Source organism: Perca flavescens, chromosome 4, assembly GCF_004354835.1.
Source record: "Perca flavescens isolate YP-PL-M2 chromosome 4, PFLA_1.0, whole genome shotgun sequence".
NCBI lineage: Eukaryota > Metazoa > Chordata > Actinopteri > Perciformes > Percidae > Perca > Perca flavescens.
Window position 1 is genome coordinate 24,190,426 of NC_041334.1, and position 26,025 is coordinate 24,216,450.

At 39.3% G+C, this 26,025-nt stretch overlaps 2 protein-coding genes across 2 annotated transcripts; both read right to left on the reverse strand.

Annotated features, from left to right (window-relative positions):
- Positions 1–920: 920 nt before the first annotated feature.
- Positions 921–18,198, reverse strand: LOC114553711 (inter-alpha-trypsin inhibitor heavy chain H3). Its single transcript, XM_028575051.1, has 23 exons — positions 18,131–18,198; positions 17,064–17,559; positions 15,424–15,543; positions 13,923–14,083; positions 13,687–13,791; positions 13,350–13,512; positions 13,140–13,250; positions 12,766–12,894; positions 12,527–12,643; positions 12,167–12,335; positions 11,972–12,082; positions 11,650–11,831; positions 11,330–11,509; positions 11,109–11,230; positions 8,920–9,128; positions 8,493–8,540; positions 7,162–7,200; positions 3,686–3,754; positions 2,702–2,809; positions 1,972–2,140; positions 1,557–1,705; positions 1,277–1,361; positions 921–1,163 (listed from the first exon to the last, which is right to left on the reverse strand). The coding sequence occupies exons 1-23, from the start codon at positions 18,196–18,198 to the stop codon at positions 1,049–1,051; spliced, it is 3,225 nt and encodes a 1,074-aa protein (XP_028430852.1). The 3' UTR covers positions 921–1,048.
- A 1,541-nt stretch (positions 18,199–19,739) lies between these two features.
- Positions 19,740–26,015, reverse strand: LOC114554576 (uncharacterized). Its single transcript, XM_028576500.1, has 8 exons — positions 25,825–26,015; positions 25,691–25,729; positions 22,572–22,640; positions 21,548–21,655; positions 20,814–20,985; positions 20,302–20,450; positions 20,081–20,165; positions 19,740–19,976 (listed from the first exon to the last, which is right to left on the reverse strand). Exons 3-8 carry the CDS (start codon positions 22,597–22,599, stop codon positions 19,862–19,864), a joined length of 657 nt encoding a protein of 218 aa, XP_028432301.1. The 5' UTR covers positions 22,600–22,640; positions 25,691–25,729; positions 25,825–26,015; the 3' UTR covers positions 19,740–19,861.
- Positions 26,016–26,025: the final 10 nt, after the last annotated feature.

A 26,025-nucleotide genomic window follows, 5' to 3' on the forward strand; every position in this document is an offset into this window, starting at 1 on the left:
TTCTTCATTACAGTGTAACCACCACAATTTACTGTAGATGGGTCCAAGTCTAACTTTTTTCCTTTTCTTATGAAGACAACACTTCCACTTTGATCACTAGGTTAAAGCAGCTTTTCACACAGAGCTGCATTTTAAATGGAGTTAACACTACATTGTCGGTTTGTTGGCAACAATTTGTTACATGTTCTTTGTCTTCATATGTGGATTTGGCAAAGACCCATTTTTTTTCCTTTTGCAGTTCTCAGTAAACTGTGCCTTGATAAACAAGTTTACCACCTACGCTCATAAAAATCCACCTTTGAACTGCAGTTCACTGGGAGAGGACAATCCCATGCAACACAATGGCACACAGCTCCACAGCAGCTCAACTGGTTAGACCACATAATGTTGAACTAGTGTAAATACAAAACCCTTGTTGGCTTACTACTCTTAGGAAATGTGTTCAAACCAGAGTAAAAACAACAACCACCTATTGTGTACTTTGCAAATAAATATGGGAGTTACTTTGTTACAGCAAAGGTGGACAATATATTTACTTTAGCTGGGTGAGGCACTGCCACTGAACATTTCCATTTTATAAAGATTCATAAATGTACATGACAACATTTAAGTGATCACTGTAGTTAGTAGTTTACAGAAAAATATATGACTCATGATAGTGTTTGATCATGAGTTATGGTATTCTTTATGGTGGTTTTAATTACATGATATACCCTTTTAATCTTATATGAATGATAAAGACTTATAATGTATATTGACATTTTCTCAAAAATAGGTATTGGTACATGAGTTGATGAAAAATGTCTTCTTTTAATCTTTTAAAAATTGTATTCTTATATTTTAAAATTATTCCAAAGAAATGAAACATTTACCAATTCTTTAGGTAAATGTGATTTAATACATACAAGACAACAGGGAATCTGGGATACTATTTATTAGTTTATGTCAGTTATAGCCAGGGGAAACTTTGTTTTCCAAGATGAATCAGTGTCTGCCTTGTTTTTTCTTGCAAATGAAATCTTTGCAAGTGATTCAACATAATTCCCAGTTAAAGTTGAGTAACGATGAAATCATCCAGGCGTCTCTGCAGGACAGACTCCGCAGACGTGAGCCAGCAGTCCAGTGTCGGTGGAGAGGCTATACTGTAGTCAACAGCATTGACCCTACAAAAGAGAGACAAAAATAGTAATAATATCTTACATAATCATTATATCATAATTAATAACCTCAAACAGCTTTCTTTTTTATACCACTAATAAAACAGAACACAGTGTACCTGACAACGTCAATCTCCTGGTCTTTGATCTTAACTTTTGTTGAGGGAGTTTGTTGCACCTCCTCATACACTGCTGGCTTTAGAGCTGGAAACAAAGAGGACAAACAATAAAGCAATGACAATAAAAGTTGCCACTACAATTGACACAGCAAAACATTTTGCCCCTTTGATGAATTATTTCTCCATCCACAGTTGGGTGTAAAACACTGATTCAATATATTGTTGAGGGTATGAATCACTGTGATTCAATCACACAATCAAATCCAACATTTTCACCCACCTATAATTCCTGTAACGTTGTTGTCCAGTGGATGCTGTCTCAAAACCGGCCAGAGGAATTTTACGCCATCCTTCTTATGAATATAGATGACCACGCGTGTGTCTCCAGCTGCGACATCTATTTCCTTGTCCCGCCTAATCACTGTCAAACTAGAGAAATATGCACTTTTTTTAATGGCCCTGCACAGATGCACAGGTCATTTCCCTGTACAGGAAACAGCTAGCCTGGCTCTGTCCAAGGGTAACACAATCTGCACCAGCACCTCTAAAGCTCACTAATTAACATTATGTATTATGTATTATCTTGTTTGTTTTATCCATACAAAAATCTAGGTGTAAAAACAAAAAATCTTTGTTTTAAGGGGGGTGATGTGCCTGACTATTTCTTGGTCGGGACCATTACACTGCAAAATCACCTTCCGGCTGTGATGAGATCCTGTCCAGTGTGGCGTGTCAGTGTCTGTCCCTCTCGTACAGTGATGACATTGGTGTCAACCTCAACATAAAGGTCTGTCTTGAAGTGGATGACAATCCTTCTGAAGCCTCCATTTGTTACTGTATCAAGCTCACCATTCACAGACAGCTCTAATACAAAAGAGAACAAATGCAACTCAACACCACACTTATACAGTACACAGATCCTTCACTTAAGTAGAATTACCAGTACAACAACAAAAAAAAAGTATTATCAGCAAATTGTACTTGAAGTATCAAAAGTATAAGTACTGCACTGTAGCAGTGTAGTAGTGGTACTCATTCTAGGGGTCAGGCCCACAAGATGTTAAGAAATGATTAATTTGGTAAACATAAATTTGAATGAATCATGGTCTTTTCTCTAATGTTTGCTTTTTTTGTGAAATATTAGATAACTACAGTATATCTCTTTAGACCAAAAAAAAAGTTATTTCAATGAAATCATCTGATAAAGTTAAGAGGGGAAAAATCTCTTTGGTGGTACACATACTCATAAAAGTACTTCAAAATTATACTTAAGTATAGTACTTAATCAAATGTACTTAGTGACTGTCCACCACTGCAAACTAGGGGATAATTATGGGTTGATACACATTATATAACCGACTATTGACTGGGCTGTTAAAGGAATTTAAGAAAAACTGTGATGGCACAAAGACTAACATCACTGACCCCTGTTGGGATGGTGAAGTAGTTTAAGGCGAACATCTCCAGTGACATCAAAGCAGAGTGGAAGAGACAGATTCTCAGTTTTTAGCAGAAACCTGTGGGAAAGAGGAACTAGAGAAGAACACAGAGTCACACAGCAGAAGGACACACTGAAAATGATTGTTGCTTCCAACACCAATTGAACTAATTTAAGATGAATTATAGCATGTTTGATAATGATTATCCAAAATCTCGACTTTCATATCAGTAAACTTGTATCATTTGAGAATTACATTTAAAAGGGTAAAGCACACCTGTACTTGTGTGGCACATAAGGAATGAAAGATAGGTACCATTATGTTCTCAGACTCACAAAATTTCAAAGAACAGTTAAGCCAAATTATGTTAGTTTACTATATTTATGGTCACATAACTTTTTAGTAAAAGTACACCCTTTTTCATACCACAACAAATAACTTTAGGCTTATTATATACACATGTATGTGTGTTACAGTATACATGTGAGACCTTTGTTGTCAGTCTTTGTTTTGAGAATTCTGCAAGCTTATAGTGACACAAGGGCAACTAATACTTTTACCTCTAAATATAAATCGAGGACCCACTGTGTGTGTGTGTGTGTGTGTGTGTAAGTTTGAGTGTGTGTGTGTTATTCAAATATCTCGAGAACTGTTCATCCTATCGTCTTCACACTTGGCTTCCTGGGTAGGTGTAACCAATGAACTTGGGGTCTAGTCTCATTGGAACTACAGCTGCAGCTAAAAGTTACATAGTGTTGCTTTAAACCCTGGCTGTAGTGATATCAACATGCAATATCATTGACAAAAAAGGCAACACTAAAATGTAGTCATAACAAAAACTATCTTTATTTTTATTACCTTCCCAACCTTTTATCCCATCATCAGTCATAATGAATTACCACAAACTTCTGATTTTATATAAACTATACCATGATTATGATGATTTACATATATGAGATAAATACCTTACCATTAGTTGTTTTGTCAGGCACAATCATTTTGTCATCATAACCAACAGGATCATCATAACGAACATAATCTGTGAATGCATTTACACAAAGTCAGTTACCGGTATATACATTTATTTTCTTTAAATCTTTTGAGGATATTGCATTAACCAACACTGCAAATCAATTTCATATAGCTTTCACCTACAAAAAAATGTTTGTGATGAGGAAAAAAAGTTTGTTTTGAGTGTATTTACACTGTACGGGTCATTTTGACCCGTAACATCATCAATGTAATTTGTTTTCAACATAATACGAGGGTTAATTTTGCATTATGGAAATGTAGACATTGGATACAGGGGGCATTATATACCTCTACCAAGGAGGTTTTCTGTTCTGTTTGTTTGACTTTTAGCACAATATCTCAAAAACTGCTACAGCTCAGAAATATTTGGAAAGTTTAGGCTAAGGGGCATACAAAAAGTAAATTGTTTTGTTGAAAATTTAGATCCAACAGTGGCATAAAATAGTTAACATTATGACTTACAAAACATGAAATGGAAGCACATTATTATATGTATGTATATCTTCAATATTATTAGAATAATCTGTCAGTGGCCACATTCATTTCAGCGTTTTTCAGGTAAAGTACACCCTTTTTTACACCACAACAAAATACTTTAGGCTTACTGTATACACACTTGTTTATGAAAACTTTTTTTTTAGTTTTTAAAATTCTGCAAGCCCGATACAGTAGATACTTTACCATTAGATTCTTTATCTGGCACAATGCTAGGAAACATAGTACCCATAATCAGAAGAAATTGCTGTGAATACATTTACACAAAGCCAGTTATATACATTTACATTTAAAGGCTTTAGATGATATTAATTTAAGAGAATATTGCATTTATTGATGTTCATATTCGGACGGCTTTAAAACAAATCATTAAATACACAATACAAGATTATTAGAATAATCTATCAGTGGCCACGTTTTGCCTCAACACTTTTTCTAACTGTTGAAAATCTTTTGCAAATCATCTTTTGTTGGTAAATATTTAAAGGGGTGATAGAATGATTATGGTCTCCTAATGGGGTATGTAACATTGGTTGGGCTAAAAATGGCCTGGTTGATACTTTATTGGCCCTTATGCATCCCTGTGTTTTGGCCCTATTTGTAACAAGAGCTTTTCTTCCAAATATGGTATGCTCGTGAATATTTAGATGAGTTGCGCGCTGATTGGTTGAGCGAAGTGCCATACGCAGACATTAGAGATGCGCGCTGATTGGTTCAGCGAATCCCCAATACACAAACATTAGAGAAGCGACAGAATGTCATATTCCAGACAATGTTTCATTACCAAATTCACTTCTGAGACTTTTTTATGTGAGAAATCAACTATATAAAGCTCAAATATGGGCCGTTTTACGAAAATTCATGGGTAATTGCAAATATGGTAAGACGTATGGTAAGTGTCGGACTTCAGTGGCGGTGCTGCTGCCTCGCCGCCCGCCCAGCCTTCCTTCACAGACCCCGGCGTGCTGTGAGCTCCGTTACGGCTGGCAGCCCTGACAGAGCTCCAGTGCCTGCAACTCCCCTCTTCCTGCTAGCTAAATGGCCCATTGTGTGAGAGTGAGAGCGCGGTCAGCGCGCTTGTTACACCAGCAATCTCTTACCACATGTTACACACAATGTCACGCCACTTAGCTATACAACATATACCTAAATGTCTTATAAAGCTAACAACGGTGTCCGATTTCAAGTTAATTAATATTTGTGATGTTTAGCTAGGTGTTTCGTTAGCTGCGACTGTCACTTCAATCCTATCTATGTGTAGCTACAAATCACGGATAGTTAGCTTCATTTTTGGTCGTAATTCGAGTATATTTACAGTTTGAATTTCGTCACGCCACTTACACAACATCTAACTAAATGTCTTATAAAGCTAACAACGGTGTCCGATTTCAAGTTAATGAATATTTGTGAGCTGTAAGGGTTTCGTTAGCTTCGACTGTCCCTTCAATCCTAGCTGTGTGTAGCTACAAATCACAGATAGTTAGCTTCATTTTCGGCGTAATTCCGAGTATATTTACAGTTTGAATTTCGTCACGCCAGCTAACAACGGTGTCTGATTTCAAGTTAATTAATTTTTGTGAATTCCAGAGGAATTCTAAGAGGAGGCTAGCTAGCTCCATCCAGCCGCAGGCTCTATCAATGAGACTCGCGGACAAGAGGCGTGTAGTTCCCCAATCGTTTGTTTAAATAACTCAACACATTATAATTACACACATTAAAAGATTAACTGAAACCCAGGGTAAGAGATTGCTAGTGTAACAAGCTCGCTGACCGCGCTCTCACTCACATACACCGGGCATTTAGCCAGCAGGAAGAGGGGGCACGATCTGATATCACCAAGTAATTAACAGTCCAGAATCAATGACAAAGTTGTTTGCCCTGGATTAACATTTTAACCAACCAATCACTGGCACGTTTTGCTTGTGATGTCATTAATAGTGCGACGTGATGGCAAATTCAAAAAAGAAAAAAAACGTCTGCCAGTTTCACTATCGTAACGGCCGCCCGTTCCAGAGCTGCCGCCGATGCTTCACTATCGTGCTTAAAAGGTAAGATTTAGCCTACTTCCAAGAGTTTGAACGTCTTCAAAACATTATAGAGTTGATGTGTAGCTAGGCTAAACAAGTTAATAACATAACTAGCATGACCAGCTAGTGTGCTAGCAGTAGTTCAATTGGAAAGCGTTGAGCTACCAAATGTGATATTAATAAGAAATAAAATATCACGGTCCAGTTCTATCTCTTAAGAAGATGGAATGTCAGTCATTAGGCTAACCACTTTAATCCTATGAAAAACAGGCTACCTAGCATGACCAGCTAGTATGCTAGCAGTTATTAAATTGGAAAGGGCTGAGCTACCAAGTGTGATATTAATAAGAAATAAAATATCACTCTCCAGTTCTATCTCTTAACAAGATGGAATGTCTGTCATTAGGCTAACCACTTTAATCCTATGAAAACATGCTACCTGTTGTTAAGAGATAGAACTGGACAGTGATATTTTATTTCTTATCAATATCACACTTGGTAGCTCAGCCCTTTCCAATCGAATTACTGCTAGCACACTAGCTGGTCATGCTAGTTATCTGCATTAGCTTGTTTAGTCTACACGTTAGCTCTTTAGGCTAGCTAGATCATACCACCACAAGTCTGCTAGCACATTAGCTGGTCATGCTAGGTAGCGTGTTTTCCATAGGATTAAAGTGGTTAGCCTAATGACTGACATTCCATCTTGTTACGAGATAGAACTGCTAGAACATTTTGCTATTTAAAATATGCACCTAAAATTAATTATCTTTCACTATGTGTGTTATGATGCAAATACAAAAAACGTCTATTCAATTTTTCATCATTAGAATGACTGTCCAACCATAATAGCAAAATTAGAAGGATGGATCAGAACTGCAAAAATGAAGTTTACCTTGTGCCTGCAAAAGGAAGCCTGCAGAGCCTGGTATCCCTGAAGGATAAAGCACAACTACATTTCACAAAACACGTCATTTCAGAAAACACAACTGCATTTCATCTTGTCCTTCCAGATGTTGAGCTCCTTACCTTGACCCTCAGGGGGAGCTTTTATTGCCCACTTATATCCAAAATCTTACATCATGACAGGTGAGATTTGTAGGTAGAAAAACAAACTAAGAGTTTTGCCTTCAGGCTCAGTCCAACACTGCTTCACTTCACTTTCACTGTCCATGTTTTTCTCACAAGTAAACAATAACCTGAGATACAGCTGGGTTACTGACAACATCCTAACCCAATTGGGCCGAGAAGAGTCAGATGAATAACATAATAAATAATAACATAACATAATACATAATTGCCACAGCAGGGACCTTTGAACAGAATCTGTGACACTCGCCTGCCACGTCCCCTCCAGATGTATCAGCAGGAGGGGACCCCAGTTTCCCTGATCTGAGCAGTGTCTCTCTCTTTCTTGTGAGATACAATTTTGTTTGGTCTTAACAACAGAGCTCCACACTACTCTGCAGTGCGCCAACTTTCTTGTGTTTCGGTCGCCTTCCTTCCTTCTCTTTTTCTCCACTGTGGTGTCGAACCCTCGGAAAGACTCATATTAGATAAGACCCACCTTATTAATGCTACTGCTAAGAAGAACAAAATATTTACTCATGAGGTGATCATTACACACAGGGGTGTTGGACTGGGGGTGGAAAGGGGACATCCCTTTGTCATATTTCTTCAAATTTCAGACAGGTTACTCAGGAAATGTGAAAAAATCTCTATACACAGTGAAATATAGGAAACAAATGCTGTGAATACATTTACACAAAGCCAGTTATATACATTTACATTTCAAGGCTTTAGATGATATTGTATTAATTTAAGAGAAGATTGCATTTATTGATGTTCATATTCGGACAGCTTTAAAATAAACCATTAAATACACGATTCAAGATTATTAGAATAATCTATCAGTGGCCACGTCCATTTTGCCTCAACACATTTTCTAGTTGTTGAAAATCTTTTGCAAAACATCTTTTGTTTTAAATATTTAAAATATATTTTGAGGACACAGAAATGTACTCATTAGTTTTTTGACAATACATGCCTACATTTTTGTGGCTCTGCCCCATTTTGCTATTGAAAATATGCACCTAAAATCCATTGTCTTTCACTATGTGTGTTTTTTTTAATTTTTTTTCTAATTTTCCATAATTAGAATTAAGAGGATTGTCCAACCATAATAGCAAAATTAGAAGGATGGATTAGAACTGCAAAAAAGTTTACCTGGCATCCCCCGCAAGCCATATTGGAAGTCTGGAAGGATTGATGCCCCTGAAGGACAAAGCACAACTACATTTCAAAAAACACGTCATGTCACATAGTTGCCACAGCAGGGACCTTTGAACAGAATCTGTGACCCTCGCCTGCTACGTCCCCTCCAGAAGTATCAGCAGGAGGGGACCCCAGTTTCCCTGATCTGAGCAGTGTCTCTCTCTTTCTTGTGAGATACAATTTTGTTTGGTCTTAACAATAGAGCTCCACACTACTCTGCAGTGCGCCAACTTTCTTGTGTTTCGGTCGCCTTCCTTCCTTCTCTTTTTCTCCACTGTGGTGTCAAAACCTCGGAAAGACTCATATTAGATAAGACCCACCTTATTAATGCTACTGCTAAGAAGACAAACAATTTACTCATGAGGTGATCATTACACACAGGGGTGTTGGACTGGGGGTGGAAGGGGGACTCCAGTGCTGTGTCCTTGTGTTGTTCCACCTTCCTTAGGTTTATGGAGCACATCTGTTTTCTCCCCCAGAGGCTTAGTGACCACCATGGATGTAAGTGGGGTTACAAAGCTGTACTTCAGCGACAGCTCCAAGGCCTCTTTCTTCACATTCTCCTTCTCAGGTCCAGATAACAGCAGCCTGGGTCACAAATTGTGTCACAAATCAAACCATATGTTTTAAACAGTTGACATGACAGTAATGTATGATAAAGGTATTTAACAGCCAACACCATGTTTTGTTATTACACAGCATTGTTGAATACAGGGCTTAATTTGAGCCGGAACACGCCGGAACATGTTCCGGCACCTCCGACGTTGGATCCGGAACCTTTTTTATTGGAATCTGGCACCTCCTGTCTCACCAGGAAAAATTAATCGCCTAAATGAAAAAAATAAACTACTGTTTGTGTAGTGTTCAATGTTGTTATCTGTCTTGTTAGTCTTTATTCCCCCATTGAAGCTCCACAAAAATATTGTGTTTGCATTTTCGATGCGTTTTGAGGTGAATTTTCCAATTTTCCGAAAAGACAGAGGGAGGGGAGACACATCAACAGCGCGGCGCTGCACTTCTACTGACACAAGAACTTATGCTGCTTGAGATTGCTGGAAAAATTTCAAAAAGACAACAAAGTTTGCTTAACTTTTTCAAATACGCTGGCCAGTCGGATCCCAAACAAGCAAAAAACGTTTCTGTCGATCAAGAATGTGCAGACCTCGGTGCGTTTTTTGGTTAATTTAATAGTCCGATGGATAATTGCCCTCATGTACACACAGCGTTGTTTAGTTTTTTTTTGTCAGAGAAGCTACGTAGGCAGTGTAATTAATTTCCGTTACCTCCAACCCCCGTTTTGAGTCGCCGGATCCACCCCCCCTCTGCGCTCCGGGACCTCCCACTTTACAAATTAAGCATACTCGATTCTGATTGGTCAATCATGGCTTTCTGCTGTTTAGAAATAACAGAAAAACCAGGCCGATGCCATGGACGGGGTTCTCATCATAGACTCTGGGAAACATTTTTAATCAATAAATTACTTTTTCAAATCAATATTTGTGCTCATACTGAGTTCATGCTGCTGATCAACCAAAGGGAGAGAGAGGGTAGAGGAAACCGGAGTGCTAAAAGAGTTAGCTCCATGGTTAGCTCACTCACCGGGGCCACCTAGCTTCCACCGGAGAGCTGTGCTCATCAGCTGTAAAGTTAACCGTCCCAACTGGGACGCAGGCGTCATCAACGGGTAACATCTGTATGAGGAACTTTGTAATAAGCCGTGTAATAAACTATGTAATAAGTGGGATAAGGTAGAGTAAGCCTGGCATTATTGTGAATTGAACCCTTTCAGGCTGATGCAAGACACTTGAAGCGTACCCCCGTCGTGGATCTAGTTTGCATAATGACCAGGTCCTTTAACATTACATTATTCCTTACATTCTATTTTTTTTGTGTGTTTTTAGGCTTCCCCTAAAATTACTGTATGCACACACATAAAATACTTGCTCTTGTCAACTTTTTTTTGTAAACAACTGTACATCTTAAGGAAAGGCAAAAAGCAAATTTCCCATGCCAAGTCCTTAACCTTTACAGAGGAGCAATAGAAAGCATCCTGAGCAGGGTTCTGCAGAGGGTGATTCAAGCGGGTGAGACAGAACATCATTGTACCCTACTGAGCATCAGTGATATCGGTGAGATGAGGTTCCTTTTGCAGTCAATCCTACTTTAAGCAGAGTTTTATAATTGCGCTTATATCTACACTGACATTGCACATATTTTATTTATTTTCTGTGTCTACGTAATTTTAACTTCCTTGTAAATGTAAATTTTGTTTTCCCTTTTATTTTTTTCCTTAAAGACATATTTTGCAGATTTCAATCCAGCTCTGTCTAATGGCATGTGTGGAGTGGGCTACAACTGTATTTCATTGTGCAATCATGTATTGTATTGTATTATGACAATAGAGATGAACCTGGAACCTTAAACAGTCAATTGCTTGACAAAAAATCAATACATGACTATGTGAAATTGTGAGGGGCCTGTTCCCAATATTTTCTTATTTAATTTCCGTTAGATTTGATAGACTCAACAACAACAACACAGAGAAAAGGTGGAGAATGTCAAACTCACTCTTTCTCCAGAAGCTGTTTGACTGTGAGGTAGGCCCAAACCCTCTGGACGTGGCTGTCAAAATCTGTCCCAGTGTACTCCATGGTGGCATTTGTGTCAGAAAACGTCACTTTTCTATCCCTCTGTCATATACCAAATTAATTATTATGTCAGTATATACAAGGGCTTTCACCAACCTTTCAGAAGATTACAGTTGATGTGCTGGGTGGAGCGATCCTTACCGAAATAGCTACAACTTGTGGAGTGAAGGTTTCAATGTCGTTGTCAGTGATCTGACCGGCCACCACAATCTCAGAGCCATTATAATACTGGCTGAAGTTAGTCTGGGTTAGATTGGTCCCTCCGTTATAGATCATTGTCACATCTGTCAACAGAGGAGTGGCCACCTCGTCATAGAAACCCTGTTGACATACGGTACAGTATGGACGCTGTATGAATGTTTATCTCTCCACAGCCAATCAGAATCAGTTTTATCTATGGAAATGTAGCAAATCACATGGTAAACAGTGTATTTATAATGGGAGAAAGTAAATTAAAATACCTTCAGCTGTAAATCAGCGTCAGAGTCTTCGTAAATCCGTCGTGCCACACCATTGTTCTGCAGCGACATCTTCTCAAGGAACTCAAAATTGACATCATGACCAAAACCAAGACAGTAGAGTGGGAACTTGTCTGCAATATCCCTTCTGACATTTGATTGTATTCGTTCAAGATTTGTCTCCCCTGCAAAGAACCAAAGCATGGGATTTAAAAGGGGAAGCTGAGCTCACACAGTGATACATGGACTGTGTCGCTGTAGTGGTCTTACATTACTCTCTTGAAGTATGTTCTCACGTTTGTGTGTATGTGTGTTTTATTGTAACCTGAGGTTGGATCTCCATCGGTGAGAAGTATGATGATAGACGCTGAACCTTCTCTGGGATGTGCATTCAGCATACGTGCTCCTTCCAACACTGCTGCGTTAATGTCTGTGGCTGAAATGGAATGAAACTATGTTTCATTACTGCCATTACTAAAATAGTCACATACCTTCATAAAATATTTATTAAAAACCTCACTTCCTCTATCTTGAATATTCCGTGCAAATGTCTTAGCACTCTCCAGGTTTTTCTTGTTGGCCTGAACAAGTTCTCTTTTCCAGTGAAAAATGCTGCTATCAAAAGTGATAAGACCAAAGTGGTCATCCTCTGCCAGGTCGTTCAAGATGTGGATTAATGCTATTCGGGTCTGGGCAAAAACATCATTCACACATTTTAATTAAGTAAGAAACCATGTCATATTATTTGTTTCACGTGTTCTTAAATTGTGTATTTAATAAAGCTTTCTGTGAAGTGAATCACAGACATAATTAACTGACATTAAAACATTCAGTGCTACAGTCACAATCCGTCACAAACTTAACTCTTCAAATGCTGTACCTGTTGCATTTTTCTGCCACTCATTGAGCCACTTTGATCAATAACGAAGACAACATTTTTTGGTATGCGGGAAAGACTAGATGGAGCAAAGTGATGAACAAAGTATCCAGTTGATGTCTTAGAGAGAGGAAGAAGAAAGTTAAGATAACAAGGGAAGATAGCCATTTAAATAAGTACAGTATTTTTAACAATGCAAATAGACCACTGGAGTCATCCAGGAAATGGACTCTAGCTTTTACCTTGATGTCTCCAAGTGAGGTGTCCCTGTTGACATCATAAACAATAACCAGATCTCCATTCATACCCTGCTCTCCACAGCCATCACATGTTTTCTGTTGGTCCTCTGTTGGGTAGAAATACACCCACGCCTGGAAACAGGATGAAACAGGTTTTAGAGACTCTTAAGGGATAAGTGAAAATTGTTGCAAAAGTGCATAAAGATATACAGTATTTAAAAATGAATAATTGATACTAAGACATGTGCACAAGGATGAACAATAAGACAGAATGCCCAGGGCCATTATGTATACTGTGGTCAAATAGATATTCTTTTATTACCAATATTAGTAAAATATTGTTCAGAACAAAGATAGCAATTCTTCACTGCATGTACCTGTTTGTCTGCATGTGTTCTGGTGATGGCATTAGCCAGGGCTTTGGTGCTTAGTCCTCCTTTAACCTCAACGAAATTGATGCCAGCTTTCTCATTAATGTACACATCGACCTGGCATTGAGAATAAATTAAAAAAGAATAAAATACTTTGAAGCTCTGAATATGTAAAATGTTTTTTAAGATTTATAGAAACCAACAGGAAAGACACACCTTGAAGTCTTTGACAGGCTGCATGGGTCGAGCGTGGATTTGCAGCTCGTACTTGCCAAGCTTGCGTTTCAGCAGCTCCTCATATGTGAGTTCAAAGGTGACCTTTTTGTGGGCAGCCACAGTCACAGAGGTCTTAAATTCCTCAAGGGTCCTCCCTACAGAACTGCAACAGAGACGATACATTAAAGCAGTGGTCCTCCTTCTGACCCCTTTACAATAGAACAATGACACTTATGACCTCTCATCACAGGTTATGGTGTGGATGTGAGATGTGAGTAATTCAACTAAAGAGCGACCTGGCAGACCTGGCAATAAACTGATCCATTGATCTATGTACCTGACAAGCCCAGCGCTTTGGCCAAGGGACACAGCCTCAGTGTACTGCTGCTGAGCTTTCTCTTTACCTTTCACAACACCATCGTACACTTGGCCATCTATAAACCTGAAGAAGAACAAGCAAAAGTCTTTGTTTATATGCATACTCCTGAGTAGCCCATAATTTAATTCCATGATGCTTTATTGTAGAAATCTTTATTTGCAAAATCCTGTAAAAAGTATTTTTGCTTCACATACATTCTGAATTTACTGATGAAGGCGTTCTTGGGAATCCGGACCTGGAACTCTATTTCCTTTGAGTCGTCCATGCGATTGGCCACGCGGCTTGTGATGACCGTGGTTGCATAACGACTGGTCACTGTGGAGTTGATGTGAAAGCTGTAGATGTTCCAGTCGTCCTGAGCAAATACAGGAGGAGGCACATTTCACAATAAAATAAATGGCTTGGTTAATGTCGCTGGCTGACGACCAGCTGACCAAAGATCAGATGATGGTGGAAAACAAAAATGTGTGGGTGGCATCAGTGAAATCTTGTTGGTCTAACTGCAGAAACACCCCATTCTTATTGTTTTAACCATGTTTTCATGGCAATTGTTAAGAAATCTCTAAAAGATGTGTTCGTTCGAATTGAAAGTTAAGCAAAAGGTTCAATGAAACAACATGAAAATGACAAGACAAAACACAATCAAACATAAAACATAAAACACTGCCAGCAGCAGACTGCAAAACATGCTTCCCCTGTCGGGTCACAGTTAGCAGCCATCTGACATGACAAACAATACACTGTAAAACAGCGGACTACAGATCCCTTGTCGGGTCCCAGGCTTGTAGTCCCGAAATCACATCGGTTTCCGAATTGTATTCCTGTGGAATTGTGGGTCTCTGATTAAGGACACACCTCTGATTTTAGGTTTACCCCAGGTCACAGACAAAGTTCATTTATCTTGGTAGTGCTGATTATATTCAAGTTTACAGAGTTTGCATTTCCTTTGTTCTAACCCAGACTTGGCACCAGGAGGTTGGAGACTCAAAGAGACGTTTCTCTTCATATGTTAATAGTTGGTTTTAACCTAATCTATCTGCAAGAAACAGGAAGAGAGGGGAGATAAATAACCAGCTGTTTTTTCCTTAGTAGTCATTCTAGATTCCATTCCTATTTTCATAACCTGACTGCAGCATACAATTTATTATTTAAAACATAAAACAAAAGCATGGTTTTAACTTTTTACAACCTAACACAATGTGTCCCAATACTCCTGAACCATTACCAAGTCTTAACTCTAATGTAAGGATTTACATCAGAGGCACCAGCTGTTTGTGGCCCCCCATTGTCACTGTGTAAACAGATTTACGGCCCAAACACATGAGTAATAAACACACACACACTCACACACCTGACCGAAAGACGCTGAAATACAAACGTAATTAAGCACAAACATCAGAAAATAAGTAAGTAATAAATCAGCAATGAGATACACTAAATGTTGTTGCTGTGTTGTGCTTGTATGTCCAAAACGTGTTTTTCTTTAAGAAAATGAAAACATATTGTTGATCTATTTAACTCAGAAGAAATCAGACACAATTGCCTCATCACAGTTTCAATATTTGCAAAACCCACAGACAGAGGGTGATGATAGCATTTGGAGATACAAGTTTTCTGCCCGACAGCAACAATATTTTCAATAGATTCAGTTTCCTTGCAGTGCGGTGGTGTGTCCTTTAAGTTTTGTGACCTTACCTTGTTTGGTAGTGTGCTAGCCAAAACCAGCAGCAGCCCAAAGAGGGTGACTTGCACCACAGCTCTCTCCATGATGGCTCCACCAGAGTGCAGCCCAGGCAGCTCAAACTGTCTTTTAAACTTAAACAGACAAGGACAACATGAATGTGTACATACATTGTTTTTTAAAAGGGCAAACTCCACTTTCACAATCCCTCACTTGCACACCCACACACAAAAACACATTCCCCCCCACTTCCCTCCTCTGCATACACACAGCAGTCACACACATACAAAAAACAGAAACTGTCAGGACGGGATGAAAAAAAGTAATTCAAATGTATTTGTCACATAGACACTCATACACAGTACAATGTGCTTCTTTGTGTACCTGCTCAATGAAAACAATAACAATAAAATCCATAAAAAATAATAATAGACAACACAATAGAGCAAGAGGATAGAAAATGAGGTTGTGGGTGGGGGGCTAGCCCCAGGTGTCATTGAGCAGACGGACAGCCTGAGGAAAGAAGCTCCTCCTCATGCTCTCTGAGTTTGTTCTAAGGCAGCGATGATGCCTCTATGATGGCAGCATCTTCAAATGAATGCACTTTTTTTCCATTAACACCAGTATATTCACCACTTACACCAACTTATTACAAATAGTTTTACACAGATTTTTGAAATTCTTGGTCAATAAACGTCATTTCTATGAAATTATCTATCATTTTTGTGTTAGAAAAAAGCAGAAATTCTAAATGATGTTGACTAATAGTTAAGATCAGATGACTAAAGTTAATGGTTAATCACAGATATGTCAACGTTTAGTCAGAATTCTATTAAATAAAACAAAACACCCAAAATTCTATGAAAGTAGAGATCTGATCCTTAATTTTACTTGTGAATAGCGTTGTATGGAACCATGGCTGTTATTTTGGGGAAGTTTGGTTGAAAGAAACCCAAATGTCTGATATTGAATATTTGAAAATGGGTCAAATTTGTCCCGAAGACAAATGGGGGGTTAAATGTTTTCCTCTCCATGCTGTCAGCTCACATTTAAGCGTGAATTGTCGTGACCCTTCTCCTCCCCCTTCACCTCCAGTTCATAATTTCCAGCTCCCAGGTCTGAGCTCAGCAGAGCTCACTCCTCTTCTCTTTCAGAGCTCAGCATCCTCTTCATTTATCACATCACCACCGGTGTCTACACTCCATCGGGGGAGGCCTATAATACTCATACCTGCTTCTCGACCCCCTTTAAAATGTGATGATGTCACGATGGGAATTCGACGAGGTCACAATGGGGTCTAATTGCAAAAAGACTTTTCCCATTGATTTTATTGTGCACACGTCAATAAATATGTAAATATTGTTCATCCAAAATGAGGTCTCTCCTGATTGAACTGCTTGTGTGACCTTAACTGTTGATATTGGGTCCAGCCTGCCACCTTTGCCAGGAATTGTCATGCAAACACAGACAACATTGGTTTGAAAAGAGACAATTTGGCTTTATATGTTTTGTTACATATAGAATCAGCACTTTAACGTGGTGTTGCAGACCATGGAGGTGTTTGAATTCTTGATTTACTATTTCCTCGTCTAATCTTTTAAAGTGCTCATATTATGCTAATTTTCAGGTTCATAATTGTATTTAGAGGTTGTACCAGAATAGGTTTATGTTGTCCTGAACCCTGAGACTTGTCGGTCTCCAGCTCCACTGACGGCATCCCTGAGACTGCCCCAGAGACTTTGCCCTTGTCCTGCCCCCCAGAGACTTCGCCTTTGTCGGTCTGACCTACTCCTGTCACCCGTGTCCTGTCGGCGGCTTGGCCGACTCCAGCCCCTTGTACCCTGTCGGCGGTCAGACCCACTCCTGCCCCTCGTGTCCTGTCGGCACCCCTGTCGACCTCTGTTCCTGTTGCCTGGTTGGCTGACTCCAGCCCCACTGACCCGCTGCTTGGCTCCAGCCCAGCAGACCCTTCGTCTGGTTCCTGCCCAGCTTCCCCCTCGCCTGCTCTGCCTTGGCCGACCTGCTCGTTCTCCGGGGGGGAGCTGCTCTCACCGTCCTGTTTGGCCACCAGAAGGGATTCACCTTCGCCGACTGCTGCCCAAGAGCCCTTGGCGTCCTGCCTGGCCGCCTGAGGGGTTCTGCCTTCGCCACTGGCCGGCGGAAGGATTCTGCCTTCACTGCTGCCAGCAGCCCTGCTGCCCTAAACAGTTCAGTCCCCTGTTCCCTAGTGCCCACGGTCCCCAGTGCTTCTGTGCCCCCCTGTCCCTGGTTCTCAAGTTCCCTTTTTCCCCAGTTTCCCATTGAATCTCTGCCTCCCCCAGACTCTTTCCGCCCTCCTTGGGTTGTTTTTGGTTCCCTGGACACTTTGTTATTTGATCCTTTTTGACTATTCCCCCATCGGTCCCTTTCCGCCCTCCCAGGGTTGACTTTTTGTTTTTGGGTCATCTGGGAACCGTCCCTTGAGGAGGGGGTACTGTTGTGGTTGTGGATGTTTCTGTTGCCAGTTTGTATGTTTCTGTTGCTGTTTCCTGTTTTGTGTGTATATTCTGCATATTTCTGTTCCCTGTTGTGTAGATTTATCCTGTTTTGTGTATACTGGATTGTGTATATTTTGGTTTCCTTATTTCCCTGTTCATTTTGTGTTTCTGGTTATCCTGTTTTATTTTGATAGTCTGGTTTTCTGTCTTGTCTTATCTGGTTTTACTTCCTGTGTTTTCCCACCTGTGTGATTGTCTAATGTGCTCCACCTGTTCCCCAGCCCTGGTGTCACCTGTCCCGTGTTTGATCATTACCTAGTTTATTTAGCCTCTGTGTTTCCTTTGTCTGCTGTCAGATTGTTTTGTCTTTGCCCTGTCAGTTTGTCTGTATCCTGTCGGTGTGTTTTTGGAATCTTCTCTGCGGTTCTTTGTTGTCCTTGTCTCTGGGGACTGTTTGGATTTGGGACTATGCCTTTTACCTTTTGCCTCAGTTTTGGACTCCTTGTGTTTGCCGTTTGCCTTTTGGGTCCCTTTTGTTGGTCTGCTCCCTGTTTTTGTACCAATAAATCCTTGTGTTCAACATTTTGCCTGCCTGCCATCTCCTTGCATTTGGGTCCTATTCTACCTTGCATCATCATCACATATGTGGTTTAATTTTCAGAAAACACCATATATTTGTTGTACTGCACATTGCTGCAGATCCTCTTTCCACCCTGTGTGTTGAGCTCTCTGTTTTAGCTACAGAGTGAGACATCTCCCTTCTGTTCCATCTTTGTTGGGAGTCGCACATGCTCAGTAAATACTGCTGTCTTGTCAGTTTCAGAGCATGAGGAGTGCCATGCTAGCAGCTAGGCGAGCATTATAACGTGTTACGAAGTGGCGCACATTTGTAACGGAAGTAAATGCTGGACTACAATTGAGCAGTTTGTGAACAGTGTTTTCTGTTGAGATGGTAAGTCCCTTTGGGGTTGGACACTTTGTAAACCTATAACGTGCACGAAAAGATATATAACACAAAGGAAAGGGGAAAAGCCAAAAAGCATAAGATGAGCACTTTAAGAATAAAGTTTCAAAGCACCCATATTATGCTCATTTTTAAGTTCATAATTGTATTTTAAGGTTGTACCAGAATAGGTTTACATGGTTTAATTTTCAAAAGACACCATATTTTTGTTGTACTGCACAGCTCTCTCTCAATGCTGCAGATCCTCTTTTCACCTGGTCTTTGTTTTAGCTACAGAGTGAGACCTTTTCTTCTTCTGTACTGTCTTTGATTGCACTCTCACATGCGCAGTAGCTCAGATGTAGATCATGTCAGCTAGCTAGCTCCATAGACAGTAAAAGAGCCTGTTTCTCCAACTTCGGTCAGTTACAAGGCAGGATTAGCTGGGAGACTTCTAAATGAGGGCGCACATGTAAGTAGTTCTTTTGTAGATTATGGTGAAGTTGTGTGTTGTAGCAGTGCTTTGCTATTGAGAACAAGGTAGCATGCTAGTGTTAGCATCAGCGTTAGCAAGCTAATGCTAACGCTACGAGCTAACGGTTGCAGTTAGCCAGCTTGTTTTCGGCTTGTGATGTCACAAGCCGTGCCGATTTTGAACAGCTCACCCGGAGACTGAAGGCAGGACACATTCAGAAACCGTATATCACTCAAAACAGCATGGATGGATTTTTTTCAAAGTTTGTATGCATGTGGAAGCACCAGAGACACAAAAGAACACCCCAAATCCCAGAAAAAGTGTTTTTTTCATAATATGGGCACTTTAAGATTGAAGAATTATTCCAAACAAAAAACAGTGATGCCATCTGAAAAATCCATTATGATCTAGTTAACTTCACACAAGACAACGAAAGATTGGGGATACTATTTATTTGTTTGTTAGTAATAAGTGGAAAGTTTTTTCCAAGATGAATCAGTGTTTGCCTTTCTTTCTTTAAAATTAAATCTTTGCAAGTGATTCAACATAATTCCCAGTTAAAGTTGAGTAACGATGAAATCATCCAGGCGTCTCTGCAGGACAGACTCCGCAGACGTGAGCCAGCAGTCCAGTGTCGGTGGAGAGACTATACTGTAGTCAACAGCATTGACCCTACAAAAGAGAGACATAAATAGTTATATATCTCTGTGTATAATATGAGTAATAATAATTAAAGCACTCTCTAACAGCTTTATTTTTCATACAAACATATATACCTGGTAACGTCAATCTCCTGGTCTTTGATCTTAAGTTTTGTTGAGGGAGTTTGTTGCACCTCCTCATACACTGCTGGCTTTAGAGCTGGACACAAAGAGGACAAACAATAAAGCAATGACAATGAAAAGCTGACACTACAAGAGACACAGCAACAAATATTTGTCTTCTCATACAAATTATTTTTGACCCGATATCAAATCAAATAAACATTTTCACCCACTTATAATTCCTGTAACGTTGTTGTCCAGTGGCTGCTGTCTCAAAACTGGCCAGAGGAATTCCACGCCATCCTTCTCATGAATATAGATGACCATGCATGTGTCTCCAGCTGCAACATCTATTTCCTTGTTCCGCCTAATCACTGTCAAACTAGAAAAATATGCACATTGTCTTAATTTTGGACTTGTTTGCACAAGTTTGACATTGTAGGAAATATGCTGATTGGCTTTCTTGCAGAGAGTAAGATGATAAGTTTGATACCACTCTCATGCTTGTACAGGAAATATGAAGCTACAGTCAGCAGCCAGTTACCTTAGCTTAGCATAAAGACTGGAAACAGAGGAAACAGCTAGCCAGGCTCTGTCCAAGGCTAACACAATCTGCACCAGCACCTCTAAAGCTCACTAATTAACATGATGTATCTAGTTTGTTTAATCCGTACAAAAAGGTGTAATAAAAAAGTTTTTAATGCCTGACTATTTCTTGGTCGGGACCATTGCTATGCAAAATAACCTTCCAGCTGTGATGAGAGCCTGTCCAGTGTGGCGTGTCAGTGTCTGTCCCTCTCGTACAGTGATGACATTGTCATTGTCAACCTCAACATAAAGGTCAGTCTTGAAGTGAATGACAATCCTTCTGAAGCCTCCATTCGTTACTGTATCAAGCTCACCATTCACAGACAGCTCTAATACAAAAGAGAACAAATGCAACTCAACACCACACTTATACAGTACACAGATCCTTCACTTAAGTGGAATTACCACTTAACAACAACAAAAAAAAGTATTATCAGCAAATTGTACTTGAAGTATCAAAAGTATAAGTACTGCACTGTAGCAGTGTAGTAGTGGTACTCATTCTAGGGGTCAGGCCCACAAGATGTTAAGAAATGATTAATTTGGTAAACAAATTTGAATGAATCTTGGTCTTTTCTCTAATTTTGGCTTTTTTTGTGAAATATTAGATAACTACAGTATATCTCTTTAGACCAAAAAGAAAAAGTTATTTCAATGAAATCATCTGATAAAGTTAAGAGGGGAAAAATCTCTTTGGTGGTACACATACTCATAAAAGTACTTCAAAATTATACTTAAGTATAGTACTTAATCAAATGTACTTAGTGACTGTCCACCACTGCAAACTAGGGGATAATTATGGGTTGATACACATTATATAACCGACTATTGACTGGGCTGTTAAAGGAATTTAAGAAAAACTGTGATGGCACAAAGACTAACATTACTGACCCCTGTTGGGATGGTGAAGTAGTTTAAGGCGAACATCTCCAGTGACATCAAAGCAGAGTGGAAGAGACAGATTCTCAGTTTTTAGCAGAAACCTGTGGGAAAGAGGAACTAGAGAGGAACACAGAGTCACACAGCAGAAGGAGACACTGAAAATGATTGTTGCTTCCAACACCAATTGAACTAATTTAAGATGAATTATAACATGTTTGATAATGATTATCCAAAATCTCGACTTTCATATCAGTAAACTTGTATCATTTGAGAATTACATTTAAAAGGGTAAAGCACACCTGTACTTGTGTGGCACATAAGGAATGAAAGATGGGTACCATTATGTTCTCAGACTCACAAGATTCCAAAGAACAGTTAAGCCAAATTATGTTAGTTTACTATATTTATGGTCACATAACTTTTTAGTAAAAGTACACCCTTTTTCATACCACAACAAATAACTTTAGGCTTATTATATACACATGTATGTGTGTTACAGTATACATGTGAGACCTTTGTTGTCAGTCTTTGTTTTGAGAATTCTGCAACCTTATAGTGACACAAGGGCAACTAATATTTTTACCTCTAAATATAAATCGAGGACCCACTGTGTGTGTGTGTGTGTGTGTGTGTGTGTGTGTGTGTGTGTGTGTGTGTGTGTGTGTGTGTGTGTGTGAGTTTGAGTGTGTGTGTTATTCAAATATCTCGAGAACTGTTCATCCTATCTACTTCACACTTGGCTTCCTGGGTAGGTGTAACCAATGAACTTGGGGTCTAGTCTCATTGGAACTACAGCTGCAGCTAAAAGTTACATAGTGTTGCTTTAAACCCTGGCTGTAGTGATATCAACATGCAATATCATTGACAAAAAAGGCAACACTAAAATGTAGTCATAACAAAAACTATCTTTATTTTTATTACCTTCCCAACCTTTTATCCCATCATCAGTCATAATGAATTACCACAAACTTCTGATTTTATATAAACTATACCATGATTATGATGATTTACATATATGAGATAAATACCTTACCATTAGTTGTTTTGTCAGGCACAATCATTTCGTCATCATAACCAACAAGATCATCAAAAAGAACATAATCTGTGAATGCATTTACACAAAGTCAGTTACCCGTATATACATTTATTTTCTTTAAAGCTTTTGAGGATATTGCATTAACCAACACTGCAAATCAATTTCATAGCTTTCACCTACAAAAAAAAATGTTTGTGATGAGGAAAAAAAGTTAGTTTTGAGCGTATTTACACTGTACGGGTCATTTTGACCCGTAACATCATCAATGTAATTTTTTTTCAACATAATACAAGGGTTAATTTTGCATTATGTAAATGTAGACATTGGATACAGGGGGCATTATACCTCTACCAAGGAGGTTTTCTGTTCTGTTTGTTTGACTTTTAGCACAATATCTCAAAAACTGCTACAGCTCAGAAATATTTGGAAAGTTTAGGCTAAGGGGCATACAAAAAGTAAATTGTTTTGTTGAAAATTTAGATCCAACAGTGGCATAAAATAGTTTACATTATGACTTACAAAACATGAAATGGAAGCACATTATTATATGTATGTATATCTTCAATATTATTAGAATAATATGTCAGTGGCCACATTAATTTCAGCGTTTTTCTTAGGTAAAGTACACCACAACAAAATACTTTAGGGTTACAGTATACACACTTGTTTATGAAAACTTTTTTTTTTGTTTTTAAAATTCTGCAAGCCCAATACAGTAGATACTTTACCATTAGATTCTTTATCTGGCACAATGTTAGGAAACATAGTACCCATAATCAGAAGAAATTGCTGTGAATACATTTACACAAAGCCAGTTATATACATTTACATTTAAAGGCTTTAGATGATATTGTATTAATTTAAGAGAATATTGCATTTATTGATGTTCATATTCGGACGGCTTTAAAACAAATCATTAAATACACGATACAAGATTATTAGAATAATCTATCAGTGGCCACGTTTTGCCTCAACACTTTTTCTAACTGTTGAAAATCTTTTGCAAATCATCTTTTGTTGGTAAATATTTAAAGGGGTGATAGAATGATTATATAGAGTATTTCACACTGTACCTTATGGTCTCCTAATGGGGTATGTAACATTGGTTGGGCTAAAAATGGCCTGGTTGATACTTTATTGGCCCTTATGCATCCCTGTGTTTTGGCCCTATTTGTAACAAGAGCTTTTCTTCCAAATATGGTCTGCTCGTGAATATTTAGATGAGCTGCGCGCTGATTGGTTGAGCGAATTGCCATACGCAGACATTAGAGATGCGCGCTGATTGGTTCAGCGAATCCCCAATACACACACATTAGAGAAGCGACAGAATCTCATATTCCAGACAATGTTTCATTTCCAAATTCACTTCTGAGACTTTTTTATGTGAGAAATCAACTATATAAAGCTCAAATATAGGCCGTTTTACGAAAATGTATGGCTAATTGCAAATATGGTAAGACGTATGGTAAGTGTCGGACTTCAGCGGCGGTGCTGCTGCCTCGCCGCCCGCCCAGCCTTCCTTCACAGACCCCGGCCTGCTGTGAGCTCCGTTAGGCTGGCAGCCCTGACAGAGCTCCAGTGCCTGCAACTCCCTTCTTCCTGCTAGCTAAATGGCCCGTTGTGTAAGAGTGAGAGCGCAGTCAGCGCGCTTGTTACACCAGCAATCTCTTACCACATGTTACACACAATGTCACGCCACTTAGCTATACAACATATACCTAAATGTCTTATAAAGCTAACAACGGTGTCCGATTTCAAGTTAATTAATATTTGTGAAGTTTAGCTAGGTGTTTCGTTAGCTATGACTGTCACTTCAATCATATCTATGTGTAGCTACAAATCACGGATAGTTAGCTTCATTTTTGTCGTAATTCCGAGTATATTTACAGTTTGAATTTCGTCACGCCAGTTATACCACATCTAACTAAATGTCTTATAAAGCTAACAACGGTGTCTGATTTCAAGTTAATTAATTTTTGTGAATTCCAGAGGAATTCTAAGAGGAGGCTAGCTAGCTCCATCCAGCCGCAGGCTCTATCAATGAGACTTGCGGACAAGAGGCGTGTAGTTTCCCAATCGTTTGATTAAATAACTCAACACATTATAATTACACACATTAAAAGATTAACTGAAACCCGGGGTAAGAGATTGCTAGTGTAACAAGCTCGCTGACCGTGCTCTCACTCACATACACCGGGCATTTAGCTAGCAGGAAGAGGGGATTTTCAGGCCCTGGAGCTCTGTCAGAGCAGGGGCATTTAGTTGTCTATTGCCCCAAGAGATGGTGACATTGCGTGGGTATGGAGTGCTGTGGGCTGCCAGTCGTGACGGAGCTCCAAGTACCTCATAGCAGGCCGGGGTCTGTGAAGGAAGGCAGGCTGGGCGGCGAGGCAGCAACACAGGCAGCACCGGCGCTGAACTCCGACACACAGTCGGACAAAATTTGCAATTAGCCATCCATTTTCGTAAAGTGGCCCATATTTGAGCTTTACATAGTTGATTTCTCGCATAAAAAAGTTTCAGAAGTGAATTTTGTAATGGAATCGCAGAGATCTGCGTGACCTAGCTAGATTCAGAAGACTACCTGATCTCAGGTCAGTTGTGTAGCCTATGTAAATGTTGGGGCGTGACCGTTCTCTTAATACACCCATGGCCTGACAAAGGTTCCGGTTTTTGGGAGGTTGACGTCAACTTCTAGCTTTGTCGAGATTCGCCCGTTTTCAGCGGCAGTTTCAAAATATGAGATTTTCATAGTAAAGGGGTGTCAGTGGGACTTTGAGCTTCTATGTATGTCCTATTTACCCACCTAACTGTAGTTATTCAACTATGACAGGGTGAAATACGTTTTGCATTCTATCACCCCTTTAAAATATATTTTGAGGACACACAGAAACTCATTAGTTTTTGACATTTCATGCTTCATTTTTGTGGATATGCCCCATTTTGCTATTTAAAATATGCACCTAAAATTCATTATCTTTCACTATGTGTGTTATGATACAAATTCAAAAAACGTCTATTCAATTTTTTATCATTAGAATGACATATTAAGAGGACTGTCCAACCATAATAGCAAAATTAGAAGGATGGATCAGAATTGCAAAAATGAAGTTTACCTTCTGCCTGCAAAGGGAAGCCTGCAAAGCCTGGTATCCCTGAAGGATAAAGCACAACTACATTTCACAAAACACGTCATTTCAGAAAACACAACAGCATTTCATCTTGTCCTTCCAGATGTTGAGCTCCTTACCTTGACCCTCAGGGGGAGCTTTTATTGGCCACTTATATCCAAAATCTTACATCATGACAACAGGTGAGATTGGTAGGTAGAAAAACAAACTAAGAGTTTTGCCTTCAGGCTCAGTCCAACACTGCTTCACTTCACTTTCACTGTCCATGTTTTTCTCACAAGTAAACAATAACCTGAGATACAGCTGGGTTACTGACAACA

Bases quoted from the DNA above. Each gene is read 5' to 3' on its own strand.
- LOC114553711 (XM_028575051.1), bottom strand. From the start codon at position 18,198: ATGATCAAACACGGGACAGGTGACACCAGGGCTGGGGAACAGGTGGAG. The intron at 12,895-13,139 runs GTACATGCAGTG...TCCTGTTTCCAG, and splicing joins GAACACATGCAGACAAACAG to GCGTGGGTGTATTTCTACCC. The intron at 7,201-8,492 runs GTAAACTTTTTT...TTTATCCTTCAG, and splicing joins TGGCTTGCGGGGGATGCCAG to GGATACCAGGCTCTGCAGGC.
- LOC114554576 (XM_028576500.1), bottom strand. From the start codon at position 22,599: ATGATTGTGCCTGACAAAACAACTAATG. The intron at 21,656-22,571 runs GTAAGGTATTTA...GTTCCTCTCTAG, and splicing joins GCCTGACAAAACAACTAATG to TTCCTCTTTCCCACAGGTTT. The intron at 20,451-20,813 runs GTTATTTTGCAT...ATATTTTTCTAG, and splicing joins GCTCTCATCACAGCTGGAAG to TTTGACAGTGATTAGGCGGA.